This window comes from Arabidopsis thaliana, chromosome 3, assembly GCF_000001735.4.
Source record: "Arabidopsis thaliana chromosome 3, partial sequence".
Classification (NCBI taxonomy): Eukaryota; Viridiplantae; Streptophyta; class Magnoliopsida; order Brassicales; family Brassicaceae; genus Arabidopsis; species Arabidopsis thaliana.
The window spans coordinates 3523299-3548935 of record NC_003074.8 but is presented as its reverse complement, the minus strand read 5'-3'; the positions used below and the strand labels follow the sequence as shown (position 1 = coordinate 3548935).

Here is a 25637-nt window from a genome sequence, read left to right as displayed (position 1 = left end):
CATTTATTGAAGAATTAAAAATCACGGAAACTGTAATCTTATAAAAATATATACATACACAAAACGCATTAAATCTCATGAACTGAATAAAAATTAGTAACATTTTTAAAAAGAGAGAGCTTAAGCCAAAGATCTCTCATTGACCTTTGCTTCTTCATCTTCTTCTCCGATCACAGTTTCTCTCTTTCTGGATTCCACCATTCTTCTCTTTGTCGTCTATGTGACCTATTCTCGATTCGATCCATGGAATAATCTCTGTCCGAAGAAGATCTCTCATTCCCCTTCAAAAGCAGACAGATTCGAAACTTTCCCCCAAATTCGTGGAAATTTTGTGTTAGGGTTTGGGTTATTCTCAAATAGAATCAATCAGATCGTTTTTTTTTTTGTTAGAAGAAGATGAAGATAGCGGCCAATGGCCGGTTTTTCACAATCGGACTCGTAGCGTCATGGTATTCATCGAACATCGGAGTTTTATTGCTGAACAAGTACTTGTTAAGCAACTATGGATTCAAGTATCCGATCTTCCTCACCATGTGTCACATGACGGCTTGTTCTCTTCTCAGCTACGTTGCTATTGCTTGGATGAAGATGGTTCCGATGCAAACGATCCGATCTCGAGTTCAGTTTCTTAAGATCGCTGCGTTAAGTCTCGTTTTCTGTGTGTCGGTGGTTTTTGGGAATATCTCTCTTCGGTTTCTTCCTGTATCGTTTAATCAAGCGATTGGTGCTACGACGCCGTTTTTCACCGCCGTGTTTGCTTATCTGATTACTTTTAAGAGAGAAGCTTGGTTGACTTACTTCACTCTCGTCCCTGTTGTTACCGGTGTTGTCATTGCCAGTGGGGTAATTGCCTTTTAACTTCAAAATCTGCTCTTTGCTTTTTGTATGTTGAAGAAATGTGTTTGTTCATAGCTGATGAAATGTGTAGCTTTAGGGAGATGGGAATGTGATGTAGGAATAGAAGATTATGAGCTGAATCTGCTTTGTTTGATTCATTTTGGATGATGATAGAAATCGTAGGTAACATTTATGGAACAAGGATACGATGGTGTATTATACCTTAGAAACATCCTTGGGATTTGCCTGAGCTTGATCACTTCATGATATGTAGTTTATATGCTGCTCAAATTAGACTAGAAGTTGTTCTTTTATGCGTGCATAGTGTGAATCCTGTTGGATCTTTTTTACATTTAGAGCATCCTTTTTTTCTACATTGACTTTGGTTCTATATTTGATTTTCTTCAAATTTTCGCATATCGTCAGAGTGAGCCAAGTTTCCACCTGTTTGGATTCATTATGTGCATTGCAGCTACAGCTGCAAGAGCACTTAAATCAGTTCTTCAAGGAATTTTGCTTTCTTCAGAAGGGTAAGATTCTTATCAGCCAAAGTTTTATCCTTCAAAAGTCTGTGATTTTAGAGTGCTGCTGAAAATATTTATTGGATTTGTTTGAAGGGAGAAGCTAAATTCCATGAACCTCCTCCTTTACATGGCTCCCATAGCTGTTGTGTTCCTCCTTCCTGCTACACTTATCATGGAAAAAAATGTTGTTGGCATTACAATTGCACTTGCCAGAGACGATTTTAGAATCGTTTGGTATCTGCTATTCAATTCGGCGCTAGCTTATTTTGTGAACTTGACCAATTTCTTAGTCACGAAACACACCAGCGCTCTGACTCTCCAGGTAAAAACACATCTCTTCTTTCTATACATCACGTCGATCATCTAAAGCCATTCTGCATCTGACCATGTCTTATCACTTCTCTATGACAGGTGCTAGGAAACGCCAAAGGTGCAGTAGCAGTGGTGGTATCAATCCTGATATTCAGGAATCCTGTCTCAGTGACTGGAATGTTAGGTTACTCGCTCACTGTCTGTGGAGTTATCCTCTACAGCGAAGCCAAGAAACGAAGCAAATAAAAAAGAAGCATTCGTTATATTTGTTCAGTCCCTCAGGTAAACAAACACAGGCAAGTTTCCTCCACTGTGAACTGAAAAACCTTACACAGCATCTTTGGACCAAAAGCAAAGGATGCGTGAAAGCAATACCAAAGGATGAGAGTACCAAAAGTAATCATTTAGAGGACTTCACAAATAAGTGATTTTTTTTCCCTTCTTTTGTTCCTTTTTTGTTAATCGGATCCTCTACTGCTTTCGTCGTAGGTTGTTCTAAGAGTAACTTCGATTTAGCTTCTTCTTTTTGTTGTCGATTCTTTACATCTAGTTTTGTGATATCAAACATTTACAACACTGATTAATTAATGGAAGAGGACAAAGCTTTTTTTCTTTTCTTCCACCTGTTTTTAGTTCTTACTACTCTCTGTAAATCCAACTTATGTTCTGCAGTTCAGTGGTTTATGATCTCAAGTCAGAGGTTGGGTTCATATTGTTTGCCAAAGATTCTTGAAATAGTCACAGGTTCTAGGCTGGGTTGTTAACGTGTTTATATTGCCATAAATTCTTGAAGCAGAGTCAAAAGGGAGGGAGCAAAACAAAGGAGAACTTAAAAGAGACCAGACAAAACGAGTCAAGAGTCATATTTCTTCTGCAACAATGTTTTGTCTTGTGTCATATCATTTACATTTCAAATCTTTTCAAGAGAATAAGAGAGCATATTTGACTAATGATCCAAACACACAATCATAAAGGCCAACCCATAAGTACCCGTGTGAGAGAAGTAAGGGTTCCAGAGCTTTGATTCTCTCTTAACTCTGAGGTTGTGATTAAAGTTTATGTTAAACTTCTTTTAGGTGGTCAAAATGAGATATCTATGGTACTGACCAAAAGAATTAATAATTCATTTATGTTTAGAAAGTGTTAAAATGTTCATTTTCTACAAAGGTGATATATTACAAAATTACACTACTTCTAGCAGAGTCGGTGAAATGCTAAATTGATAAAACCATGTAAATTGTCTAGTTTAAATGTTCATCTGAGTCGTATTATTTCCTTGTTTTATACTTGGCCAAATTTAATTTTAATTATTTTGTTGTTGTTGCTAAAACCATATAGAGATGAATCATCTCAGATGATGGAGGAAACAAAAAAAAAAATGATGGAGGAAACAAAAAAAAAGGAAAAGATCCATTCAAGTTTTCCAATATTGTTTTTATTTTTTCTTTTTGTTTTCGTTTGACCCTTTTATTTTCCTATTTTATGACTAATAACAGTCACACATGTTAGTCTTAAAAATAAATTAGCAATTCTTCCAAAGTAAAAATATATTTTGAACTTTTTGGCTTCAAATATAATTATTAACAATTTTTCTGTATTTTTAGTAAATGGGACCCAACCATGATTTACTCTGTCTTTTTTTTAGAAAAATATCTTTGTTAAGACAACAATTAAGTTTAGCCAAACATAGGCCAATTTTTAACTTAAAAAGGAGAAAATCTGTGTTGTCAATAAAAATAGGACTCGTAATAATGACAAAAGATTTCCACCTTATAAGTTATAACTAAATGCCAAATGTACAGAAAGATAGTCAACTTTTTTGTTGGCAAATAGTCAATTTGTTTTTGAAAAAAAGAAGAAAAAGATAGTCAACTTTTTCCATGTTTTGATTAAAATAGTCTTTACATTTAATAAAATTATGTTAATTTATTAAATTATATATTACCAGACCAAATAAATTGATTAATTAATGCTAATTTTTCTTATGCATTTATTTTTGAGAAAAATTGTGGAACATCAAATTGTAATATTTAAAATATAAAAAAATATTTTAAAACTTTTTTTACTTCAAAAAAATAACATGTAATCTCACTTCCAAACTCATTTGTATACCTAATTACAAAAAAAAAAAAAAAAAAGTATCGCACGTAAACGCAATTGTATAAGAAAATACGTTATCTTTTCAAATCTCTCGCGTAAATCCATTTATGTATCTAATTTAAACAATCAAATTTCGCACGTAAACTTACTTGTACACTTCGTATTAATAAAAACTCACCATAAGTAACCTAATTTAGATATCTATTTGACAATTTTCTTAATTAACCCTTATAAAATCACAATATCATTTAATAAAATTGAAGATAAATAGTATTTTCTTGCAACAAAATGAAACAATTGTCACAAAATAAAATAAAATAAATAAATAAACTTTCAATAAAGAGAAAAGACAATCAGTCCCTAGGAACTGAGAAAACAAGAAATCACTGTCTTAAGCGTTACAAACGCCAACATCATAAGCGTGGATTCATTGTAAACATTTTGCTTTGCTTTTTAAGATTTTGTTCTTCTTCTTAATTTCACGTTCGATTTCTCAATTAGATAAACACTCGATCTAGTGTAAAGAGCTCAATCCTATGTTGCATATATGTTCATCACATCAACGAGCACTAGATCTAGTTGGTCTTACATCACATGAACAAGCACTCGATTTGTTATATTTATTTAGATTATCTGTTGATTCGTCTTTTATGGTCACCTTGTGTTTTTTGTGCCATTAAATGTTTGTGAATATTGATTATTGTCCAAGTAAACTTGCTAACACGATTTAGTTATTTGCAATCAATTAGTTAGAATCAATGCATTCAGATGTTTTGTTGTTGTTGTTGTCGTTGTTTTTACTTATCTATACATATAGGAAGGAGTTACAATGACGAGAGAGAAAGTCATGTGGGAACCTGAACTACACAAAGTATTTGTGGATTTATGCGTTGAGCAAAAGATGTTGGGATTTCGATTACCTGGATTGAACCGTATATGGGAATCTTTTGTACAAAACACTGGCGCTAGGTTCACCAGAGACCAGCTTAAGAATCATTGGGATACCATGTTGAGACTGTGGAGGGCGTGGTGTAGACTTGTTGAATGCAGTGAGATGAAATGGGATCCCCAGACAAAGAAGTTTGGTGCGAGTACTGAAGTCTGGACCAACTATTTTAGGGTACAAAGAATGGTTTATGTTGTGTTAATATTGGTTGTTTGTTTAAAGGCTATATAATTAGTAAAACTTGATTGGATTTGTCACAGGTGAATCCTAAGGCTAAGCAGTATCGGTTTAGGTCGAGTCCTCCACCGTTTCTCAAGGACCTAAAGATGATCTTTGAAGGTACTGACTTAGGTGATGAAGAAGGTACATCATGTGGCAAAAGAAAGCGAATTCCTGATGCAGATAATGATACTGGAGATGAAGATAATGACACTGGAGATGATGATAATTACACTGGAGATGATGATATCACTATTCCGCGGTATAAAGCATATTGGTCATCGTCTTCACATGAGATTTTTGTGGATTTGTTGTTCACAGAGTCTTTAAAAGAAAACAGACCTAAGCCAGCCAGACGTAACGGATACTATGCAAAGGAAACTTGGAATATGATGGTTGAGTCGTTCAACCAGAAGACAGGACTACGCTACACAAGAAAGCAGCTCAAAAACCACTGGAATATTACCAGGGATGCTTGGAGGCGCTGGTGTCAAGCTGTTGGCTCTCCGCTGTTGAAGTGGGATGCCAACACCAAAACCTTTGGCGCTACGTCGGAGGACTGGGAAAACTACTCCAAGGTTAAAAAAACGTATTCAATGTTTTTATCAATTGGTATAATTTTGCAGCTTGGGAATAACATTGAATATGTTTTCTTTGTTTTGTCTTATAGGAAAATAAGAGAGCTGAACAATTCAGATTGAAACATATTCCTCACGCTGATAAACTAGCAATCATCTTCAAAGGACATGTAGAACCTGGAAAGACCGCTTTGCGTCCTTATCGCAAGAGAGTGAATCATCATTCCGAAGCACCACAACACCCAGCTCCTTCATCAGCACTCAACATTAACGAGTCTGTCCCAGGAAGTGAAGGTGGAGCTGATGATGACCACCACATAGTGATGGATCATCACTTCGAATCACCACATGACCCAGCTTCATCATCAGAAATCGACCTAAACGAGCCAGTCACAGGAAGTGAAGGTGGAGCTGATGATGACCACTACATAGTGTTGAATCATCTTGTCGAATCACCACATGACCGAGCTCCATCATCAGAACTCGACATCAACAAACCAGTCGCAGGAATTGAAGGTATAGCTGATGATAATGACAATCATGAGCCTACTCCGCATCACTGGGCATTTAACGGTGTTGGTGTTGAAGAGTCACAAGATGTGGAAACTGTAACTCCTGCGCCATGTGAAAGGATCAATATTGAGCTGGTGGAGAAGATTACATCAAATGCATTGGTTAAGGAGTACGAATATACCATTGGAGAATGCATGAAGTGTTTGAACGCCATGGAAGAGGTTGAGAAAGGTAGTGAACTTTACATGCTTGCGTTGGATTTGTTTATGAACAAAGAGTGCAGAGAGATGTTCTTATTGTTGGAGACCTCAACTTTGAGAATGTCTTGGCTGCTTAGACGCCTATCCGGTGGCTCTACCATGGCTGCCTAAGATCCTATTATTCTCCTAAACTTATGATTGTGTCTTATAATTATGCTTAAAACTTTTTATTTATTTTTTGAAGAAAACAATTTATGTGTTTATTGGGATTTTATGTTTATTGGTTTTATGGAAAACTCTTTTCTATATTTTTTCTTAACTATCTTTTTAGGAAAATCCTTTATTTTATATTTACATATAGCTAGGCAATATTGAATTTGTTGGAGAGTACCCTAAAATTCATTTCAATAGTGTAAGATATTAAACTGTTAGCTTATGACTTGATCACTAGAGATAGAGTGGCTACTTCTTGTTCTAGAAATCTTCTTTTCGTGCTTCTCTCTCTGCTATATTTTATTGAGACGAAGATTCGTCGCGACAAGTTCAATATAATGTAAGTGTTACAGATTTTTGGAGTTTCTTGAACAACAAGTAACCTTTGTCTACAATTTTACGCTCACGGGCAAACTAGGAACGCTTCTATAGCAAGCTCATATCTCGTGCCTTAGAGAGACGGTTCGGAGTACTATTGTAATTATTCCGAAACGTGGTGTACCTTACCCTTACCCGTTTGGTCGGCCTCTTACCTAGAAAAGAAAATCATCGTTTTCGGTGAGATTTTGAAGTTCTAGTTAGCTAGTTACTGGATCATTTAACTCATCTCTTTATTAAAGCATTCATAAGAAGCCCATATATTGTCTCACAAGAAGCCCAATGTACTGCCAACTGGCTCATATGTTTAGGGTTTTCTTGCAAGTATATGATTCATAATGTATGAGAAGTAAGGGTTTCGGAGCTTTGATTCTCTCTTCACTCTGATTTGAAACAAAGCACATAATAGTTAAGCGCGCAAATTCATTTGTATACCTAATTAAAGAAAAATCAATGTAACACGTAAACGTAGTAAAAAAACTCATAAAACTCATAATAGTTAACCTAATGAGATAATATGCCATATAAAAACAACAATTTATTTTCAAATTTCAAACGTAAATTTTTTTCGCTATATAAAAATTTCATAGCATTGAAACTAATTAATAACGTGTACGTAATATACAAAAATCAGTTGTTTTTTTTTCACTTTTTGCACATATAATAGTTTATGATCTAATTTAAAATAGTCAAATTTTGCGAGCAAATAAACTTAATTGTATACCAAATAATGATAAAAATTCATGTAATTAACCTAACTAAAATATGTATTGTGACTAATTAACCTTCAAAAATCACAATATGATATGATAGGAAGATAAATCATCTTTTTCTTGCAACTAATTGAAAGTGGTCTTACACAATAGAAAAGTTTCCCATACATGCTCTATCCAATATAAAATGGGACCTAGATCTCTAGTAACCTGAGAAAACAAATCACAATAATATGAGAAAACAAATAATAATCACAATCGCTCTTTACTAGAGGTCTGTTTACACTTACTTAGACACTATTTCGATTTCTCAATTAGACAAATAGCTATTCAGAAAATCGTTTTTATTCATGTTCAGGTGATAACAGAACACTCGATCTAGTGTAAATAACTCAACTCTAGATTGCATAAATGTTCATCACATGGATGAGCACTCGATCTAGTTGATTTTTTTTTCAGAATTTGCCTTTCAAAAATCACTTGTTATAACTTATGTGGTCTCCTGGGATGTTTTTGTATGCTTACGTTTGTGAAAATTGTCCCAAGTACATTTGCTATGAAATGATTTTTTTTTTTTTCTAATCAAAACAAATTGCAATGGTTTATGGTGGTTGTTTCATGAGTTTTAAGCCTAGTTCTAGATTTAGCCATGACATTAAATTTTCGAGACAAGTTTGGATGTATATTTTGTATAGATTTGGTTATAATTGTTTAAAGCTGTGTTTAGACACCCCTTGGAATCATAGATTGACAAAACAATTTCGTGATCCAGTAAGAGATTAATTTTAACCAATCATAGATTCAGACTTTTTTTATATTTATTTCCCCCGCTTTTTAATGGTGTTACCAATTAGAGCCTTTAATAAGAACTTACGTTTTTTTGTTGTTGTCGTCTTTACTTATCTATACATATATAGGAAATATTTATGATGACGAAATCCATGTGGGGACATGAACACCACAAAGTGTTTGTGGACTTATGCAAGGAGCAAAAGATGTTGGGAAACAAACCTGTATTGCAGCATATATTGAAACCTTTTCAACAAAAGACGGGCACGATGCTCACGAAAATCCAGCTTAAGAATCATTGGGATAAAATAGTCAGGCAGTGGAAGATATGGTGTAGACTTGTTCAATGCAGTCATATCACATATGAAATGGGATCCTCAGACAAAGACGTTTGGTGCCAGTATTCGAGACTGGGCCAACTATTTACAGGTACAAAGAATGGTTTATGTTTAGTGTTGATTTTGGTGGTTTTTTAAAAGGCTATACGTAATAAAACTTGATTGGATTTGTCACAGGTGAATCCATAGGCTAAGCAGTATCGGTTGAATCCTCCATCGTTTCTCAGGACCTAGAGTTTATCTTTGAAGGTACTTCCGGCAGCAAAAAGAAGCGAAGATGCAATCATCCTGATGAAGATACGCAAAGCGCGTCTAAAGCATATTGGTCATCGTCTTCACATGAGCTGCTTGTTGATTTGTTGTTCCAAGAGTCTTTAAAAGGAAACAGACCTATCAAAACCAGAGGTTACTCACATTATCCAAAGGAAACTTGGAATATGATGGTTGAGTCGTTAAACCAGAAGACAGGACTAGGCTACACACGAGAGCAGCATATGTAATAGTTAATATGTTGGAGAGTACCCTAAAATTGTTTTCACTAGTGTATATAAGATATTAAATTATGAATATCTATTTTTAATTTAGTAGCTTATTCTTGAGATAGAATGGCTAGTTGTTCTAGAATTCTTCTTCTTGTGGCTTCTCTCTCTGCTATATTTGACGAACATTCGTCGCTACAAGTTCAATGTAAGTATTACAGATTTTTGGAGTTTTCTTGAACAACAAGTCAACTTTCTCTACCATTTCACGCATATGGTCAAACGGAAGGCGAAACGCTTTTCTATGGCAGGCTCATATATCGTGGCTTAGAGCAACGGTTTGGGGGTACTATTGTCATTCTTCCGAAACGTTGTGTACCTTACCCGTTTCCTCCGCCTCATACCGAGAAAATCATAGTTTTCGGGGAGATTTTTGAAGCTTTAGTTTAGCTAGTTCTCTCTTTATTAAATTTAAAAGCCCAAATATTGTCTCATAAGAAGCCCAATGAAATGCCAAACTAGTTCACATGTTTAGGGTTTCCTTGTAAGTATGACTCATATAAATTCATTATAGTTAACCTAGAGAGAAATACTTTCTCTGGTTTTGGTTCATGAATCATGATATTATTAGATATCCTTTCCAAATTAATAACCAATATACAGTAACAAATACAAATAAAAATGGGAAAAATGTCGTTTTATACGTGAACTTTCAAAAAGTGGTCATTCAATACGTAAACTTTGCGATCGGCCAAATAAAACATGATAAAAACGTTGACCGCCATTTAACACAAATCAAAATGTTGACCAGGCCAAAATCCCCGAGACGTTAACTGGCATTAATGGATCCGATAACCGCCGTTAGCAGACGTTAATTATTTCTGTTAATAGCGAAAACGACGTCGTTTTATTTAAAATGAAACAACAAAATCCCCAATTCAATTTCGAAATCCCTAATTTTATCGTCATCTTCTTCCCCATGTAGCTATGCTGCTACATCTCACACTAGTGCTTCTTCTTCTCTTAACACTAGTATTCACAAAAAAGGAACCAACTGTTTTTATCTTCTTCACTTGCCAGGCTTCAAAAAACGGTGGTGCCACACGTTGTATACATACTGCACGACTTCCCATTTCTTTACTAACAAAGACGTCTTGTGGAAGTAGCTCATAATATTAATAAACATTGCTTGACGATGATGATGAAAGAATGGTGGAGAAACGTGGACTTACGACACAAAGGGATAGACATTAATGGGTTTAAAATTTATTGGGCGTTTTAGTTAGGTCCATTAAGAACCGCCGAACGTCGTGACATTGTTAGCTAGCTCGCCAAGAGCAAAATCCAGTATGTGAAACTTTCGGAGAAGAAGGGATGTCGAGAGGATCTCGATTCGTTAGGGTTCCTGGACTCTTACTTTGAAGCTTTGAAAGAAGATGGAAGAAGATGACGATAGAATTAGGGATTTCGAAATCGAATTGGGGATTTTGTTGTTTCGTTTTATGTAAAACGACGTCGTTTTCGGTATTAACAGAAATAATTAACGTCTGCTAACGGCGGTTATCGGATCCGTTAATGCCAGTTAACGTCTCGGGGATTTTGGCCTGGTCAACATTTTGATTTGTGTTAAATGGCGGTCAACGTTTTTATCATGTTTTATTTGGCCGACCTCAAAGTTCACGTATTGAATGGCCACTTTTTGAAAGTTCACGTATAAAACGACATTTTTCCCAAATAAAAATCCATGCTTAAACTTACCAAAACAAATCATGGTAATAAAGCTGTAATAAGACTCAAAATTTTGACTATCTTCTTAATTAACACTTAAAATCACACAATATGATTAAATAGAATTGAAGACAAATTCTCTTTTATTGCCACAAATTGAAACCTGTCAACACAATAAATAAAAAAGTTGCCAATAGAGATAACCGGATATAACCGGTATAAAATGAGACGCCTAGTGATCTGAGAAAACAAGGCACCGTCTCGAGCGGCACAAACGCCAAAATCCGATAACAGCGAGAAAAATCGCGATCCGGCTTTTTCAGCCACACTCTTAACAACACAACTCAGAATCGCTCTCGCCGCTGTTTTTCTGGTAAACATTTCACACCTTTGATTTCTCCATTTCATCTAGACAAATTGCGAATCTCAAAATCGTTTTTTTCTTCGTTCTTTCAATGTTAGGGCCAAATAGTACTCGATCTAGTGTACAGAGCTTAACTCTAAATTGCGTTAATTTTCATCACATGAATGATCTAATAGATTTTCAGAATTTGCCTTGCAAAAATCTTTGCTTTATTTTATTTTTTTCTGGGTCTCTCGTCTTTTGTTGTCTCCTGGTTATGAATTTGTTAGAATCTATGCATTTGGAATTGATAAGTCCTGTAATGCTTCCAATCAAAAGCAATTGTGGGATGACAAATGTGTGTTTAGTCCATACATACTTCTCAATTATGTTGTTGTTGTTTACTTATCTATTCGTATAGTGAAGAGTTATGATGCCGAAAGCTGCGTGGGAACCAGAATACCACAGAGTATTTGTGGACTTATGCGTCGAGCAAAAGATGTTAGGGAATCAACCTGGAACGCAGCATATATTGAAACCTTTTCTACAAAGAACTGGCGCTAGGTTCACCAGAAACCAGCTTAAGAATCACTGGGATACAATGATCAAGCAGTGGAAGATTTGGTGTAGACTTGTTCAATGCAGTGATATGCAATGGGATCCTCAGACTAACACTTTTGGTGCTAATGATCAAGACTGGGCCAACTATTTACATGTACAATTTATCTTCTGTGTTGATTTTGGTTGTTTCTTGAGTCTATAATAAAACTCATGATTGGATTTGTGACAGGTGAATCCTGAGGCTGGGCAGTATCGGTTGAATCCTCCATCGTTCCTCGAGAAACTTGAGCTTATCTTTGAAGATAGTAACTTAGATGATGAAGGTACTTCAGGTAGCAAAAGGAAGCGAATAGCCAAGCATCGTGATGAAGATAATGATAATACTGGAGATGAAGAAGACACGCAAAGCGCTTCTAATTTCTCGAGTCCTCAGTCGAAAGGATACTGGTCACCGTCTTCACATGAGCTGTTTGTTGATTTGTTGTTCCAAGAGGCTTTAAAAGGAAACAGACCTGACTCACATTATCCAAAGGAAACTTGGAAAATGATCCTTGAGACTATCAATCAGAATACCGGTAAAAGCTTCACCAGACCGCAACTCAAGAATCATTGGGATTGCACCAGGAAATCGTGGAAGATCTGGTGTCAAGTGATTGGTGCTCCTGTCATGAAATGGGATGCAACTTCTCGAACATTTGGTGCTACTGATGAAGACTGGAAAAACTACTTGAAGGTATAAACGCTACTCGACTTTTTATATTAGTTGATTAAGTTTGCAGCTTAACATTGGTTCTTTGATTAACAGGAGAATCATAGAGCAGCACCATTCAGAAGGAAACAACTTCCTCACGCGGATAAACTAGCAACCATCTTCAAAGGACTTATAGAACCAGGAAAAGCCTATTTCCGTTCTTATCGCAGGAGAGTGCTTGATCATCATTCCGAATCACCACAGCTACATGACCCAACTCCATTATCAACACTTTACACAAACGAGCCAGTCTCAGGTAGTGAAGGTGGAGCTGATGAAGATGACAATGATGACGATGATGAGCAGCCTACTCCGCAGCACCGGAGATTTAACAGTGTTGGTTTTGCAGAGTCTCGGTTACAAGATGTTGAAATTGTAACTCCGGGATGCCACAGGTTAAAAACTGAGCTGATGAAGGAGAGTCCAGTGAGTGCATCGGTTAGGCAGTACGAGTATACCATTGGGGAATGCATTGAGTGTTTGGACTCCATGGAAGAGGTTGAGCAAGGTAGTGATCTTTACTTGTTTGCGTTGGATTTGTTTGTGAAGAAAGAGTACAGAGAGATTTTCTTGCTGTTGAAGAACTCAAGTTTGAGAATGTCTTGGCTGCTTAGACTTCGATCTGGTGGCCTTACCATTGCTGCCTAAGATCGTCATATTCTCCCAAACTTCTTCTGCTTATGTCTTATTATGCTAAACACTCTTGATTTATCTTTTGAACAGTGTGAGATGTTATATTATTAGGTTCCTTGAAAGATTTTATGACAGTCGAAATATTATAAGAGTTACTGGTTAACTTTTGTCGCAAGAAATTACTCTTGTCTCTATTGCAGATGAGAAATAAACTTCAAAGCATTCGTATCCTATCGTCTATGACTCTATGTAGCCTTCTCTTCTTCAAAATTAACTTAAGTTAAAAAACCTTGTACAGTTTGATTAGTTGATACAACCGATATACTTTTATTTGATTTTCTCTGTTTGCAGAAAGTAATTTAAAACTTATGTGAGCATCACAAGTAAAATGGAGAGATAGTGGGATTTAATGAGCTTTAGCTATTGAATCTGTCACACTTTCTAAAAATATTTTCCACCGACGCATAGATACTAAAACCAATCATCACTTAATTCCAGGTAAGAACTTAATCCTAAACAACCTCCTTAAGGAGACAAAATTAAGATATAAAAAGAGATAAATCGCGCCAGGTAGGGGTCGAACCTACGACCTTCTGCTTAGGAAACAGACGCTCTATCCACTGAGCTACAGGCGCTTTTGATTGTAATTATCAAAACATTATATTTATAACAAAACCATACAGTATGTCTCCGTGTGGACCAGAAAAAAGGCGATAGAACAAATTTGTCGTATTCCAAAGAATTAAATAATAGAATCAAATAGATCAATCAACTTTTTTTTTCTTTCTGAGAAAAATGAACCGCAAGAATCCGAGTGGAGTGGTGCCATTCGCTGTTCTCCAATCCAAATACGCCAAATCTTCCCAAAAATAAAGAAACCTTTCCTTTTCTTTCTCTTCACTCTGTTCCCATATCTACAGTGACTCTTCTCTCTCTGTATATTACTCTTCCTTCACTATCTCTCTCTCTTTACTGGGTCTTCTTCAGCTTCTGAGTCTTCTCCTCTCTCTCTATCTCTCAAGTGGGCTTTGCTTTGCTGTTTTTGTCTTCCTTCGACGACTCACTTTTGCAGATTCTCATAAATTCTTCAAAGCTTTGAGTCTTTTTTCAGATTCGAGGGTCGGTTTTATATATGCTTCAAATCTCTTACCCAAATCAGGTTCTTGATTCCCTCAGTATACGATTCTTCATTTTTCCTTCCCTTTTGTTTTTCTTCTTCTTTGATTCCTACTATATTATCATTAAACCTTATATATAAAAGCTTCCATTATTTCCTTATATCACAAATCTATCTTTTAAGCTTCCTCCACACATAGAGCAAGAAAATGGACTTTTTTGAGCTGTGTTTGTAGTTGAAACTTATTCTTCCCTTTTTTTGTTTTTAGGTATGGAGACTCTGCATCCATTCTCTCACCTACCTATCTCTGACCACCGGTTCGTTGTTCAAGAGATGGTGAGCTTACACAGCTCGAGTAGCGGTAGCTGGACTAAAGAAGAGAACAAGATGTTCGAACGAGCTCTTGCGATATACGCTGAAGACTCGCCTGATCGCTGGTTTAAAGTTGCTTCCATGATCCCTGGAAAGACTGTTTTTGATGTTATGAAGCAATATAGTAAGCTTGAAGAAGACGTTTTCGATATTGAAGCAGGACGTGTTCCCATTCCTGGTTATCCTGCAGCTTCTTCTCCCTTGGGGTTTGACACGGACATGTGTCGTAAACGGCCTAGTGGAGCTAGAGGATCTGATCAAGATCGAAAGAAAGGAGTCCCTTGGACAGAGGAAGAACACAGGTTAAGACACTCTTTCATCTCTACAGAATTCTTTCCATATAAGTCACTCTTCCTAGGTTCCTTGCAACGCAAGTCATCCCCTTTTTTCTTAGGGTTTTCAATGCTCTGTTTCTTGTTCCTTGCAGGAGATTCTTGTTAGGCCTTCTCAAGTACGGTAAAGGAGATTGGAGAAACATATCGAGAAACTTCGTGGTGTCAAAGACGCCAACGCAAGTGGCGAGCCACGCCCAAAAGTATTACCAGAGACAGCTCTCCGGAGCCAAGGACAAACGCAGGCCAAGTATCCATGACATCACAACCGGCAATCTTCTCAATGCCAATCTCAACCGTTCCTTTTCCGATCATAGAGATATTCTCCCTGATTTAGGGTTTATCGATAAGGATGATACGGAGGAGGGAGTAATATTTATGGGTCAGAATCTCTCTTCAGAAAATCTGTTTTCTCCATCACCAACTTCATTCGAAGCTGCCATTAACTTCGCCGGAGAAAATGTCTTCAGTGCCGGAGCTTAAGGCAACATAGAATCCCCAAACTCAGCGTTCTTAAGAATCTGAGTTTTGAAACTGTAATTAGAGAAATATAAGCAAAACCAAGTTTATTATATATGTATTGTGTGGTTTAAAAGTAAGAACTTGTTTTTACTCTGTATTTTTGTGTTTCTGTCTACTAAATACCTGTTATGTTAAAAAAAATCTGTGTTTTCTTTTCGATTAAATTATAGACTTATAGTTGTGAAAAAGAGTACTTGTGCTTTATGACAAGTTGATAACCCTAACAATTTACCACAATATATCTATTTTATGGTGTTAAATGCAAATTATAAAGATATACTGTAATAAAGACTTAAAGAGATTAAAAAAAAAAAAAAGACTCAAAGAGATCAAACACCACACAAAAATGAGAAATTTGTGAAACATGTTTTGGGTTAGATTTATTTAAGAAGATGGCTATAGTATAGTTTTAAATATTGAGTAAAGTTTTGGTGGAAGGTATGAAGAATTGATTTGAGTATAAAATAGAGGCTGAGTCTGCTTTCCACTTCTGACCAAAGAACCTCATTCTTCTCATCTATTACACCAACCTCCTGACTCATATATATATTAACGTATTTAGAATTACGTATAATGGTGTCATTTGTATAAAAAACATATATGAATGAAATGTTTATTTTATTTTTTAATCATTTGGTGCCCCAATCTAAACACTGCTCACATTTGAATTATGCAACTTGAAATAACTTTGATAAATTTATATTGAAACAACTTTGAAATATTATTTATCACAGTTCATATGCAAAGTTGGACCAAAGGCTACACTTAATCAAGCAATAGTTTTATCATAGTTCATATTCAAAGAAATCGGATTTAATAGATTTCCATATCTTATTCTATATGTATTAGATGAATCTTGATCATCAATTGTGACATATGCTACTGCAATTTGCGAGTCCTATTTCGGATAAAGAAAACAAAGTAGTTTTTCCTTTCTTGCAACTTTATGGCTTTATTTCTTTTGCCACCCTTTTGTTATTTTGTCACTTTCGATCTGGTCGCTTCGATGGGATCTACATGCCTTACACTGATGTACCAATATCAAAAAACATTCAATGTTCTTACGTCATACGTGCATTACTATATACTATACAGTATACACTATTTTATGACTAAGATTTGCGATGCTGATAACTTTGAGAACAACAGGATGCAAAATTTAAAGTGAAATTACGTACAATTGTTACATCTTTTCCATAGCAAAGTTATAAGGACATATTCTAGAAAATTGTTGAATAACAATTATAAAATGATAATTGTGATAATTCTTTGTAAAACTGATGTATTTAAATATGTCAAATAATTCATCATCAAAAGTTGCATGTATTATTACGATACCGACATATACCGTGAGTACAAACATCATAAAGAAGATTGAACAATAAAATAAGAAGGAGAAACGTCGAGAAGCTTTGCGACTTAAGGCTAAATCCTTCCTAATCATGAACATATTTTATGTAAACGACAAAACTTAATTTATAATCTTTGTTCATTTTGTTATCAAGAAGAAAGAAAATGTTCTTCGAAAGTAGGCTTAAAAGCATAATGCGTAACAAAGCACGTTCATGATTTCATAATTTCAAAATTTCCGCTTATCATCATATCCTTTTCACGAAGCTTACGCCACTAGTGTGACCTTTATTTGCCTTCAACACCTCTTTATTTTTTTTGGCGGCCCTTCAATATATCTTTTATTTTTCTAGTTTTCAATTTTCATGACAAAATCTTCTTCCTTTATTCCTCTATCAATGTGAACACACGTTCACACACTTTGTTTTGATAACATTTTTATAACCCCGGACTAGATCTCTACACATCCGATGTATACGAATCTAATTTAGTGATTTTCTAAATTTTAAACTATGGTAAGTGTTATCTTCTATGACTTGATTGCCTTGAAGATCAGAATTAGGGAAACTAGAAATAAAAATCGATGAAAAAAGAATCTTTGGAGACAGAAACGACATACTAATAACAACCATTGTAGAAACAACAGTAATAGAAGATCATCGGAACGAGACCAAACCCGTTTTGTTCCCCTACAGACCCTCTTCACATGCAGCAAATGACAGAGTAACATCCGATTAAATATCTTCCCAAAGCTCGAAATTTGGCTGCATTTAACTCTCAGTGATTAAGGGTATGTCAACAGGCTTTGAGTCCTCTGCTTTTTCATGTTCCTTATTCAACAACTGAAACATAGCATCCACAGATTAACAAAACAAATTTTGCATAGAGCAAATTCAAATCAATCACCTACTAGAGAGAAATAGAGAGATGATGGTCTATCTTACCTTGTTGTTGATCAAACTGTGGAGGGCGATTACACTTCGGATAAGCGAAGAAAGGTAGATTACGAGCATCATGTCATTTGTTTTTACTGTACAAAATGAATAAAGTTAGGAAAAAAAAAAGAGTTCAAATGAGAGAAACCCTGTGCGAACATAAAACTTCAAGGAAGAAAAAGCAAACCTGCAAAGGCTTTAACCAACTCGTTGACGTTCAAGTTAGGAAGCAAGTTGAATACGTCCTACAGATTTGCAAAAGAGTATTCAATTTAGCTGAATAATCCTTACTAGCAGTCACGGATACTGAGAAAAAAACAAACACGAAAACCAGTTTGATTCTACTAGTCAACTACAATTAAAAGTGTTACCTGAAGATGGTATAAGATTTCATGGTTTAATGGGAGTTTTCCTTCGATTACAAGGTCAAGGTAAGTCCGGATCTCCCGAAGTCGTGCATCCAATCCCTTCAGAGCAGTAAGTTTCGCAGTGACCTGAAATACAGTTCACAAATAATTTCAGTTTCCTCAATATATGTTCCTCACATTTTGTTTTGAGAGCAACAATCATGATTTGAATAAACATTAAGAAGCTTGATGATGAAATGTTTAAGTTATGTGTGAAGAAAATAACCTCAGTTGCCAAGGTACTGATGGTTGTGTCTTTTACATCCCTGAGCAAATGTTCCACACCTGTTCAAGACCAACCAACTGGCGTAAGCGAAGCAAGAAGGACTCCATTGAGTTTCCTCGGAAGCATTTACAAAAAAAAAAATTCCCTCATCATTCTTATGCTCTGAAATAAGGAAATCAAACTATCAAAGGATTTGTTTCCCCATGTAGACATACCAATTTCCTCAACTTCATGAGCTGCAATTTCTGTAGGCACGTGTACAAAAACCTGTTGGCTTTTCTGGGTAGCATTCTGCAGAGAGAGAAGTTCGGATCAAGGCAATTAGATATATGGATATAACTAATGCAGAAAGTAAATCAAGTATGTCAGATGCAACTTAACAGTCGAGCAAGTAAAATGGTTAGAAAATTGGCTGGTATTTACCTCTTTCACCTCCTCAACCGCATAGTATGCTTTTGTGGGGATTCCAAGTTCTTTAGGTTGGACATCAATAATGACCAACACTGGATTTGGAACGTAGCTGCAACACCAGAAACTAAGATTAAAACCGAAGTAATACAGAAATAAGGTCTAGCAAGAGAGGAGAGATAGATTGTGAATGCTTTAAAACGTTTGTACATATATAACTTAAACAGACCACCAAACCATATATTAGATTAGACCATCATATCTCATATTTTAGACTGATTTTGGTCTTACCCATTGAATAAAGCGTGAACATCCAAATCATTCTCTCGAAGTTTAGGACCTGTGCTGTACCAACCCACAATATGCTCCTTAGCTGAAAGCAAATATGAAAATCAGTCAAAAAAGAGGCTTTCCACATATATACTCTTAAGCATTATATTTCCCGAGCAATACCATTAATTCTCTTGAACATGTGAAACATCGACTCGTGGTAGTTGTGATCAAGAAACCATATGCTTGTGTCTTTGTCATCCTCCTCAAAAGGCACTGTAAAACCACAAACAAAAAGTCAAACAAGTGATGTGCAAGTAACAACAACGCACTTATGAACATGCTCACAGTGTAATGTACTGTGCAAAATCAAATGAAATCTGTTTCATTCTCTAAGAAATTAACTCAACCACCATATTATACTCATCACTCCAATATGGAATTAGGCCACTAGGACCAAGTTTGACTGAATCCAAGTATCACACAACGATTTTAAAAGTAAGACAATTTTGCAACCCAAAAGCTAAAAAAAACTAAACTTAAGTAAATTTTCAGACAAGAACACTAAACATATTGAATTATGAGATTAGCAAGAGCTTAACAAACTTTCAGAGATCTGTGAGATCGAAGAGAACAAAGAGAAAGGAAAAAGTAAAATCAAGGCACCTGCGTAGCTGTTGGTGACGTCAACAGTACCACGAGAGCTACTTCCGAGCAAAACGCCGACGACGCGCTTGCTCGTGTCCTTGGCTACACGATTGTAATGGTCGACGATACTAAGCAAGACAAGTGGGTGAACGATCACTTTCTCGATTGTCCTTGCCGATATTTGTTGCGTCTTTATAACATCCATTGTTGGGTTAATCAAATTCGCTTGAGTAATTCTAAATTTCTTTCTCCGGGAATGATCAAAACCTCAACTTTTGATTCCGTTTTATCTCCGACGGAACTTGAGTTTGCTTCTTCTCCAGGAAAACCCCTTTAATTAATCTTCTCTAGGCACTATGGGTTTAACCAAAGTTTGGGCCTTCTCTGTATTATAAAGCCCAATTATATGGGCCTAAAAGACAATGGGTCTGGGTAAAATAATATTAAGGATATTAATCTGTTCGTTTAAAAGAGTTGGTTTTATTCTGATAAGATTGTGCAAGTTTTTTGGTCTAATGGTTGTTGATCAAGACTTAAGTATTTCGAGATGATGTAAATTTTGTAAATTGATAGAGATAAGTTTTAAGTTTGTTTTTTTAACATCTTTTAAGTTTTAAGTTTATCTGATATTTCTAGTATTTCTGTGATGCAAATAGAACTATTCGTTAATGATGTCTTTCTTAAATTATTTTTAAAAAATATAGAAAAATACATTAACAAATCACAACCTTAGTTATATGATGATATACATATACGCATTCCATAACATAGATTCTTATATCAAACAAAATGAGACAACTTTTTGATAAACCATGCATTGGAAAATATCTCATAAACCATGCATCGGATAATATGTCATAATTCAAAATACAACAACATTTTAAAGGCTAAAGCATCTGTTTTTTTTCTTTTGTTATTGTGGTCAATGACTTAAAGAAAGCTTAATCGAAGATCTAATGGCGGTGGATGTTCCATTTCAGCTCCACATGATGAGTATGGAGAAAACGACGTCGTGGTGGTCTCTCGAATATATTCACGGTACTGGTTATTGCCTCTAGCTCTCATTTTGTCCACCTTGGAGTTGGAGTCTTCAAATGAATTCACCGGAAAGAGTTGTAATGTCTCTATCACCTTCTCTTCCTCTTGACAATCTTCTTCGCTTATTTCAAAAACATCTATAATAACACACTATTATCCATTAAATATATAGAAATATCATATAAAACAATAATGATATATAATTATATATATATATATATATATATATATATATAAAGAGACTACCTCTAGTTGATGGTTGATGATGATGATGATCAAAATCAATGGAGATTTTACGACGTTTCTGCCTCTCCCTAGCCTTATGATTCTGAAACCAATAGAAAACATTCTTGCTCTCTATCTTGCCGTAGAAACTGAGCTCCGTAGAGATCTTCTGAATCTGATCAGTTGTTGGAGTTCTAAGACCGGCTCGAAACAGATCAGTCAATATCTTCAACTGCTCCACCGTTGGATTCCATCTCCCGCACTTCGTCCCCGTTCCTCCGTTATTGTTGCCACGTAAGCTTCGACCTTTCACGGAGAAAGACATGTTCAGATGTAAAGTCCTCAACTGTTTTACGTTTTAGGGCCTGTGTATATATCCATATATATAGTAAGATTGTTCATAATAATTTATTAAGTTTTCATCTTTTCGAAAATAAAAAGAGAAATGAATTGATGAAATGTCGGGAGGAGAGGTTTTCGAGTTATGTGTCGTTTTATGATGAGTTGTTTATTACGAAATGCATGCTTTGTTTTTTTTGGGGATTTGGGAGAGACTGATCTTTGCAGATTTGATCGTTTTCTTTATCCTAACCTATCTAGGCTTCTGTTCCATCTATATTTACATATGTTTTTGTGTGTATATATTAGTATATAATTGGATCTCGCATTCATGCCATGGCATGCATAAGTTGTATATCGGAACCAGCGATTGAAACATTGAATTTGTTCTCCTTTAATTTGTGGTGACTCGCACACACTTAAATTGCGTTCTACGTAATTTCTTACTATTCATATAACATGATAAGAATAATCAGAAAGCCTTGGTGGTAATGTACTATCTAGTGTCAATATTTTAACGTTCGATATTGTAACTTCAATGCTTCAACTATTCCAAATTATGACACTAGAAATTTTACATTCACTTTCTTTTTTTTGTATTTGTTTTGAAGTTAGAAGTTCTTTACAAATTGTAGATCTAATCTGTAATCAATAATAAGTTGAAATAGCTAGCAAGTCCTAAACAAAGATTGTATGCAATTACATTATTGAGACGGATGGATGGCCGATATTAGTTTGATATGAATGAAGATGATAAGATTAATTATAAACATCATGACATTGTGTGAACAGATTGTAGTTTTGTCTCTCTTGCACAGAAGATGTGACACTTGAGGAACGTTGGTCGGCAAGTGTAGACAGGAAATTTGAAATTTTATTCTCTTTTATAAGAAAATATAATATTACAAAATCAAATATCTGAATTCTGAATCATAAAAAACTACAAAAAGAAAAGGCATTTAATAGATAGAACCAGAAGGTTCGCCACACACATGTATAATATAAGTCCTACACCAAAATATTTGTAAAAAGCCATTTATTAAGTCACCAAGAACTCCTTCTAGAATGAAGAATGGTTGAAAGATGACTGCAAGATGTAAAAATAATTTTAACCATCAATAAAAGTATAAACTCATAGTGTTTTACTAGCCTCTATATGCTATCACGTCAATTAGATCTGATTTTTGAAATCTGAAAATGAGACAGCAGCAATAGTAACATAAATCATGCATTATACTGTAAATGCTTTGGTCAAAAATTTATTTCTTAGTTAAAATCTAACTGCATTCTAGTATATAACCTGCGACCGAAAAAATATTTCACTTTTAAGCGTACAACTCATACATGCCTCAGTTTTAACAATATACAATCCAGCTCTTATAATTTTGCATAGTCTAGTTGTTTGTACAAGAAACTTATTGATGTCTATATGAACAGTACGTATGACACCAGCAGAAATAGAAAGGAAAAACTTATAATATTCATGTAGTGTGCGTTAAAATGTCTTAATAGTGAGGATTTAGATGAGACATGCACGGGATGCTAAGCAAGACGAAAATGGTCCAAATAATAAAATGACAATGTGAATAAAACCAAACATTGTTTTTATAAACAAAGTACTCTTCACTAGACAACATAACAGTACTTACAAATATCTTTGTCTCTCTCGCATATAAACTGCATCTTGTTTTTAAAATTGATCAATTCGGTGTCAAAGTCAAAGTTCACGTGGCTTATGTTACTTGGAATCATCCCAGTTAATTTACATAACATCTTTGTTTAATTACAAATTTCTTACAGAATATCTCATTACCTACTCTCGAGTCTAACTAAATAAGTAGATTTTTGGATTTAATTCGGTTTAGAGAAACTTTATGACTTAGATTTGTTAGATATATAGAAAAAAGTGGCATGCACCCAGCACCCAATTAGTCATCAATTACTGGTACTGGATGATAAAACAGTTGTGAGTTGTACATTAAAAAGTTAAAGATAGCATGTCGTGGATTTGAGATATCAAAACTCTCGTATTGGATGCCCCCAAACATATCATATACTTTGTTTTTTTGCAATATTCTTTTTTGTTGTTGTGATATATGCTTTTATACAACATTCACTACTTTGCATAGTTTTTTGGGTTGTTTTTTTCTTTCTTTTTACACAAGTCCGGGTTCCAAGTTTTGGGAACCTCAAAAAGCAACCTTGGTTTCTAATTTTAAGTTTATGATGACTATTAGTATTAAAAAAAATTAGCGAGAGAGCAATCAATCAACCCGTTTGTGTTAATGCAATGGAAACCTATGGAAGGTTTTTTTTCTTTCTATAAACACCTATGGACGTTGTCTAGCCTTAATGGACAACACTCTTGATTTAAGTAACTGCTGAGACAACTTTTCGAACAAAAAGTTGAGCTAGTATATTTATAAGAAAGAACAACTATCAAAAACATAACGACACATTAGTTTGAGAAAGTATAGTTCTTAAGTTCATATATGATTACTTTAATATGTATTTGTAGTTAAATTTAAAATTACACAGATGCAAAGTTGCAAACCTAAGGGAGAAAAGAAACTTTGAGTTTGGCGTCTTTAATGATTATAGCGTTTCGCGCTTCATCAATAATAGTGTTTTAAGATGGTCAAAACTTAAGCTTTGTTTGGCTATTTAGTAATTAATATATAAGTACGACGATCAAATTTTGCAAGATGATTTATTGATTATATACAGATAACATTGGAGTTGTTTCATTTGTATATAGACTTCTCAGACAGCGAGAATTGTGTTCTTATCGTAGTCAAAAAAGTTGAAGGCGGTCTCACATCGTAATGTCCACTAACATTCAATTCCCTATGATGTTCCATGTAATATATACATATTTCTTTTAACGTACAATATCTATACAATTATCTATAATCTCTATATTATAATATTTGAATCGATCATTAGAATAGTACAATTACTAAAGATTTGATACGACAACAGTTTGGGTATGGTGGCTCTAACTACTAGGTCAATGTTGTAGTATTATCTTCTTCTTTTCTTTTGTGGTAGGAATTTTGTAGTATTATCTAACTTCTTTTTTTAATGGGTTCCATATTTTTTCCATTACTCTCATCAAAAGGTTCAACTAATACCAAATCTTAAAAAGAAACTGTATTCATGTCAAGCGTGTAACTTTTTCCTAAGTAATTTTCATATTTGATTTGATTTTAAAGGTTTGCTTCTAGAAACTTTGAAATATAACCTTGTAGTATATCACGAAATTGCATATAGAAAACATTATTTAGCAAACGATATGAACTAGTTCATTGGAATATTTGGTAGTTTAAATTATCAATATATATCCAAATTTGGATGTCAACGATTACTATTAACATGAAGAATTACTTAATTTGCTGAATAATGATTTTGAAAGGCAATTGAAGAATTATATCTAAATTCAAATTATTAATTGTTCACAAGCATACATGGGGAAGAATTTAAGGTTTAGAGATTTGTAAAAAGTAGCGACATGTATTGGTCTTCTTTGTCCTTTGTCTTCTCTGTATGTCCAGTACAATTTCCTATCTTTTTCTAAGCACTTTAACATACGTAAGTGGAATAAAAAGCTTCACTTTAAAAAGTGTTTTTTTTTTATATACATTTTTCCAGAAAATACCATGTATAGTAGTGTTGTCAATAACTAAAATTTGACAGCTCTAACAACACATGGACTAATTTTAGACGTGTGATGATAGCCTCCAAAAACGAAAATGCATAATCTATACATACATATTTCATAGTTAAACTCTAAAACCTTAGCTTTTTCTTAACGATCTTAATTCCACTCTTTTCTAGTTCTTTAACCATACAGAACCAGCTAGCTATTCAGCAAAACCTGTCAACAGTGTTTTACGTATGTAACAAATTTAGAAATGCCCGATTTATATTTATCAAATATTGATCCAACATAAATTAGGATTAAAATGAAACAGAAAAGTAGGAAACCAGGATGGATTCATGGCATGAAATTAGGGCACGCGTGAGATCTTAGGGCAAAGAGCCTACTACGAAGGAAAGCATAAGAACAAAGAAACGTAAACTTTTAATTGCTCAATGGAAAAGTGTAATACCTTATACCTTCTTCTGCATCAAAATACTTTTAAAATACAATAATAGCTCGGTCTTCATCCCCGAGGTTCTTGATCTTATAGAGATCAACTTGTGGATCTATCGACTAATTTTTGGCAAGCATATTTGAAATGTGACATTGTTTTCTTTAAAATTAAACACAAGCTAAAATCAACAAATTAA

The 25637-nt window shown here is 34.7% G+C and overlaps 7 protein-coding genes and 1 non-coding gene across 11 annotated transcripts; 5 read left to right on the top strand and 3 right to left on the bottom strand.

The window, feature by feature from the left end:
• The first annotated feature begins 58 nt into the window (after positions 1-58).
• Positions 59-2660, top strand: AT3G11320 (Nucleotide-sugar transporter family protein). The gene is made up of 4 exons (NM_111966.4): positions 59-843; positions 1264-1367; positions 1455-1683; positions 1773-2660. Exons 1-4 carry the CDS (start codon positions 397-399, stop codon positions 1917-1919), a joined length of 927 nt encoding a protein of 308 aa, NP_187740.2. The 5' UTR covers positions 59-396; the 3' UTR covers positions 1920-2660.
• Positions 2661-4602: 1942 nt separating this feature from the next.
• Positions 4603-6400, top strand: AT3G11310 (Myb/SANT-like DNA-binding domain protein; the record flags this gene model as incomplete). Its single annotated transcript, NM_111965.1, has 3 exons — positions 4603-4893; positions 4980-5516; positions 5609-6400. The coding sequence occupies 3 exons, from the start codon at positions 4603-4605 to the stop codon at positions 6398-6400; spliced, it is 1620 nt and encodes a 539-aa protein (NP_187739.1).
• Positions 6401-8462: 2062 nt separating this feature from the next.
• On the top strand, positions 8463-9589 carry AT3G11300 (uncharacterized protein; the record flags this gene model as incomplete). The annotated part of the gene is made up of 5 exons (NM_148708.1): positions 8463-8546; positions 8635-8751; positions 8888-9065; positions 9261-9347; positions 9429-9589. 5 exons carry the CDS (start codon positions 8463-8465, stop codon positions 9587-9589), a joined length of 627 nt encoding a protein of 208 aa, NP_683550.1.
• A 1442-nt stretch (positions 9590-11031) lies between these two features.
• Positions 11032-13375, top strand: AT3G11290 (Myb/SANT-like DNA-binding domain protein). 2 transcript variants are annotated; one of them, NM_111964.3, is made up of 4 exons: positions 11032-11240; positions 11632-11925; positions 12001-12504; positions 12577-13375. In NM_111964.3, the coding sequence occupies exons 2-4, from the start codon at positions 11641-11643 to the stop codon at positions 13168-13170; spliced, it is 1383 nt and encodes a 460-aa protein (NP_566390.1). In that variant the 5' UTR covers positions 11032-11240; positions 11632-11640; the 3' UTR covers positions 13171-13375. The 2 variants fall into 2 exon arrangements, with proteins under 2 accessions (NP_566390.1, NP_001326900.1); NM_001337923.1 differs by having other exon boundaries at positions 11032-11925.
• A 342-nt stretch (positions 13376-13717) lies between these two features.
• Positions 13718-13790, bottom strand: AT3G11285. Its single transcript has one exon. It is a non-coding gene; the product is annotated as a tRNA-Arg (tRNA).
• Positions 13791-13941: 151 nt separating this feature from the next.
• Positions 13942-15729, top strand: AT3G11280 (Duplicated homeodomain-like superfamily protein). Of its 2 annotated transcripts, NM_111963.3 has the most exons (3): positions 13942-14314; positions 14541-14946; positions 15072-15725. In NM_111963.3, exons 2-3 carry the CDS (start codon positions 14543-14545, stop codon positions 15457-15459), a joined length of 792 nt encoding a protein of 263 aa, NP_187737.1. In that variant the 5' UTR covers positions 13942-14314; positions 14541-14542; the 3' UTR covers positions 15460-15725. The 2 variants fall into 2 exon arrangements, with proteins under 2 accessions (NP_187737.1, NP_850558.1); NM_180227.4 differs by having other exon boundaries at positions 13978-14946; positions 15072-15729.
• Positions 15730-17211: 1482 nt separating this feature from the next.
• Positions 17212-20135, bottom strand: MEE34 (Mov34/MPN/PAD-1 family protein). Of its 2 annotated transcripts, none has more exons than NM_111962.5 (10): positions 19761-20114; positions 19278-19370; positions 19116-19197; positions 18840-18936; positions 18632-18707; positions 18417-18475; positions 18155-18277; positions 17971-18028; positions 17793-17878; positions 17212-17690 (listed from the first exon to the last, which is right to left on the bottom strand). In NM_111962.5, exons 1-10 carry the CDS (start codon positions 19945-19947, stop codon positions 17619-17621), a joined length of 933 nt encoding a protein of 310 aa, NP_187736.1. In that variant the 5' UTR covers positions 19948-20114; the 3' UTR covers positions 17212-17618. The 2 variants fall into 2 exon arrangements, with proteins under 2 accessions (NP_187736.1, NP_001189859.1); NM_001202930.1 differs by having other exon boundaries at positions 17371-17690; positions 18849-18936; positions 19761-20135.
• Positions 20136-20495: 360 nt separating this feature from the next.
• On the bottom strand, positions 20496-21656 carry WOX5 (WUSCHEL related homeobox 5). Its single transcript, NM_111961.4, has 2 exons — positions 21027-21656; positions 20496-20917 (listed from the first exon to the last, which is right to left on the bottom strand). The coding sequence occupies exons 1-2, from the start codon at positions 21328-21330 to the stop codon at positions 20673-20675; spliced, it is 549 nt and encodes a 182-aa protein (NP_187735.2). The 5' UTR covers positions 21331-21656; the 3' UTR covers positions 20496-20672.
• Positions 21657-25637: the final 3981 nt, after the last annotated feature.

Bases quoted from the DNA above. Each gene is read 5' to 3' on its own strand.
- MEE34 (NM_111962.5), bottom strand. From the start codon at position 19,947: ATGGATGTTATAAAGACGCAACAAATATCGGCAAGGACAATCGAGAAA. The intron at 19,371-19,760 runs GTGCCTTGATTT...GTGGTTTTACAG, and splicing joins CGTCACCAACAGCTACGCAG to TGCCTTTTGAGGAGGATGAC. The intron at 17,879-17,970 runs GTTTGCTTTTTC...CATTTTGTACAG, and splicing joins GTTGGTTAAAGCCTTTGCAG to TAAAAACAAATGACATGATG.
- AT3G11290 (NM_111964.3), top strand. From the start codon at position 11,641: ATGATGCCGAAAGCTGCGTGGGAACCAGAATACCACAGAGTATTTGTG. The intron at 11,926-12,000 runs GTACAATTTATC...GATTTGTGACAG, and splicing joins ACTGGGCCAACTATTTACAT to GTGAATCCTGAGGCTGGGCA. The intron at 12,505-12,576 runs GTATAAACGCTA...TTTGATTAACAG, and splicing joins ACTGGAAAAACTACTTGAAG to GAGAATCATAGAGCAGCACC.
- AT3G11320 (NM_111966.4), top strand. From the start codon at position 397: ATGAAGATAGCGGCCAATGGCCGGTTTTTCACAATCGGACTCGTAGCG. The intron at 844-1,263 runs GTAATTGCCTTT...GCATATCGTCAG, and splicing joins GTGTTGTCATTGCCAGTGGG to AGTGAGCCAAGTTTCCACCT. The intron at 1,368-1,454 runs GTAAGATTCTTA...ATTTGTTTGAAG, and splicing joins ATTTTGCTTTCTTCAGAAGG to GGAGAAGCTAAATTCCATGA.
- WOX5 (NM_111961.4), bottom strand. From the start codon at position 21,330: ATGTCTTTCTCCGTGAAAGGTCGAAGCTTACGTGGCAACAATAACGGA. The intron at 20,918-21,026 runs GTAGTCTCTTTA...GTGTTATTATAG, and splicing joins TCATCAACCATCAACTAGAG to ATGTTTTTGAAATAAGCGAA.
- AT3G11280 (NM_180227.4), top strand. From the start codon at position 14,543: ATGGAGACTCTGCATCCATTCTCTCACCTACCTATCTCTGACCACCGG. The intron at 14,947-15,071 runs GTTAAGACACTC...TGTTCCTTGCAG, and splicing joins TGGACAGAGGAAGAACACAG to GAGATTCTTGTTAGGCCTTC.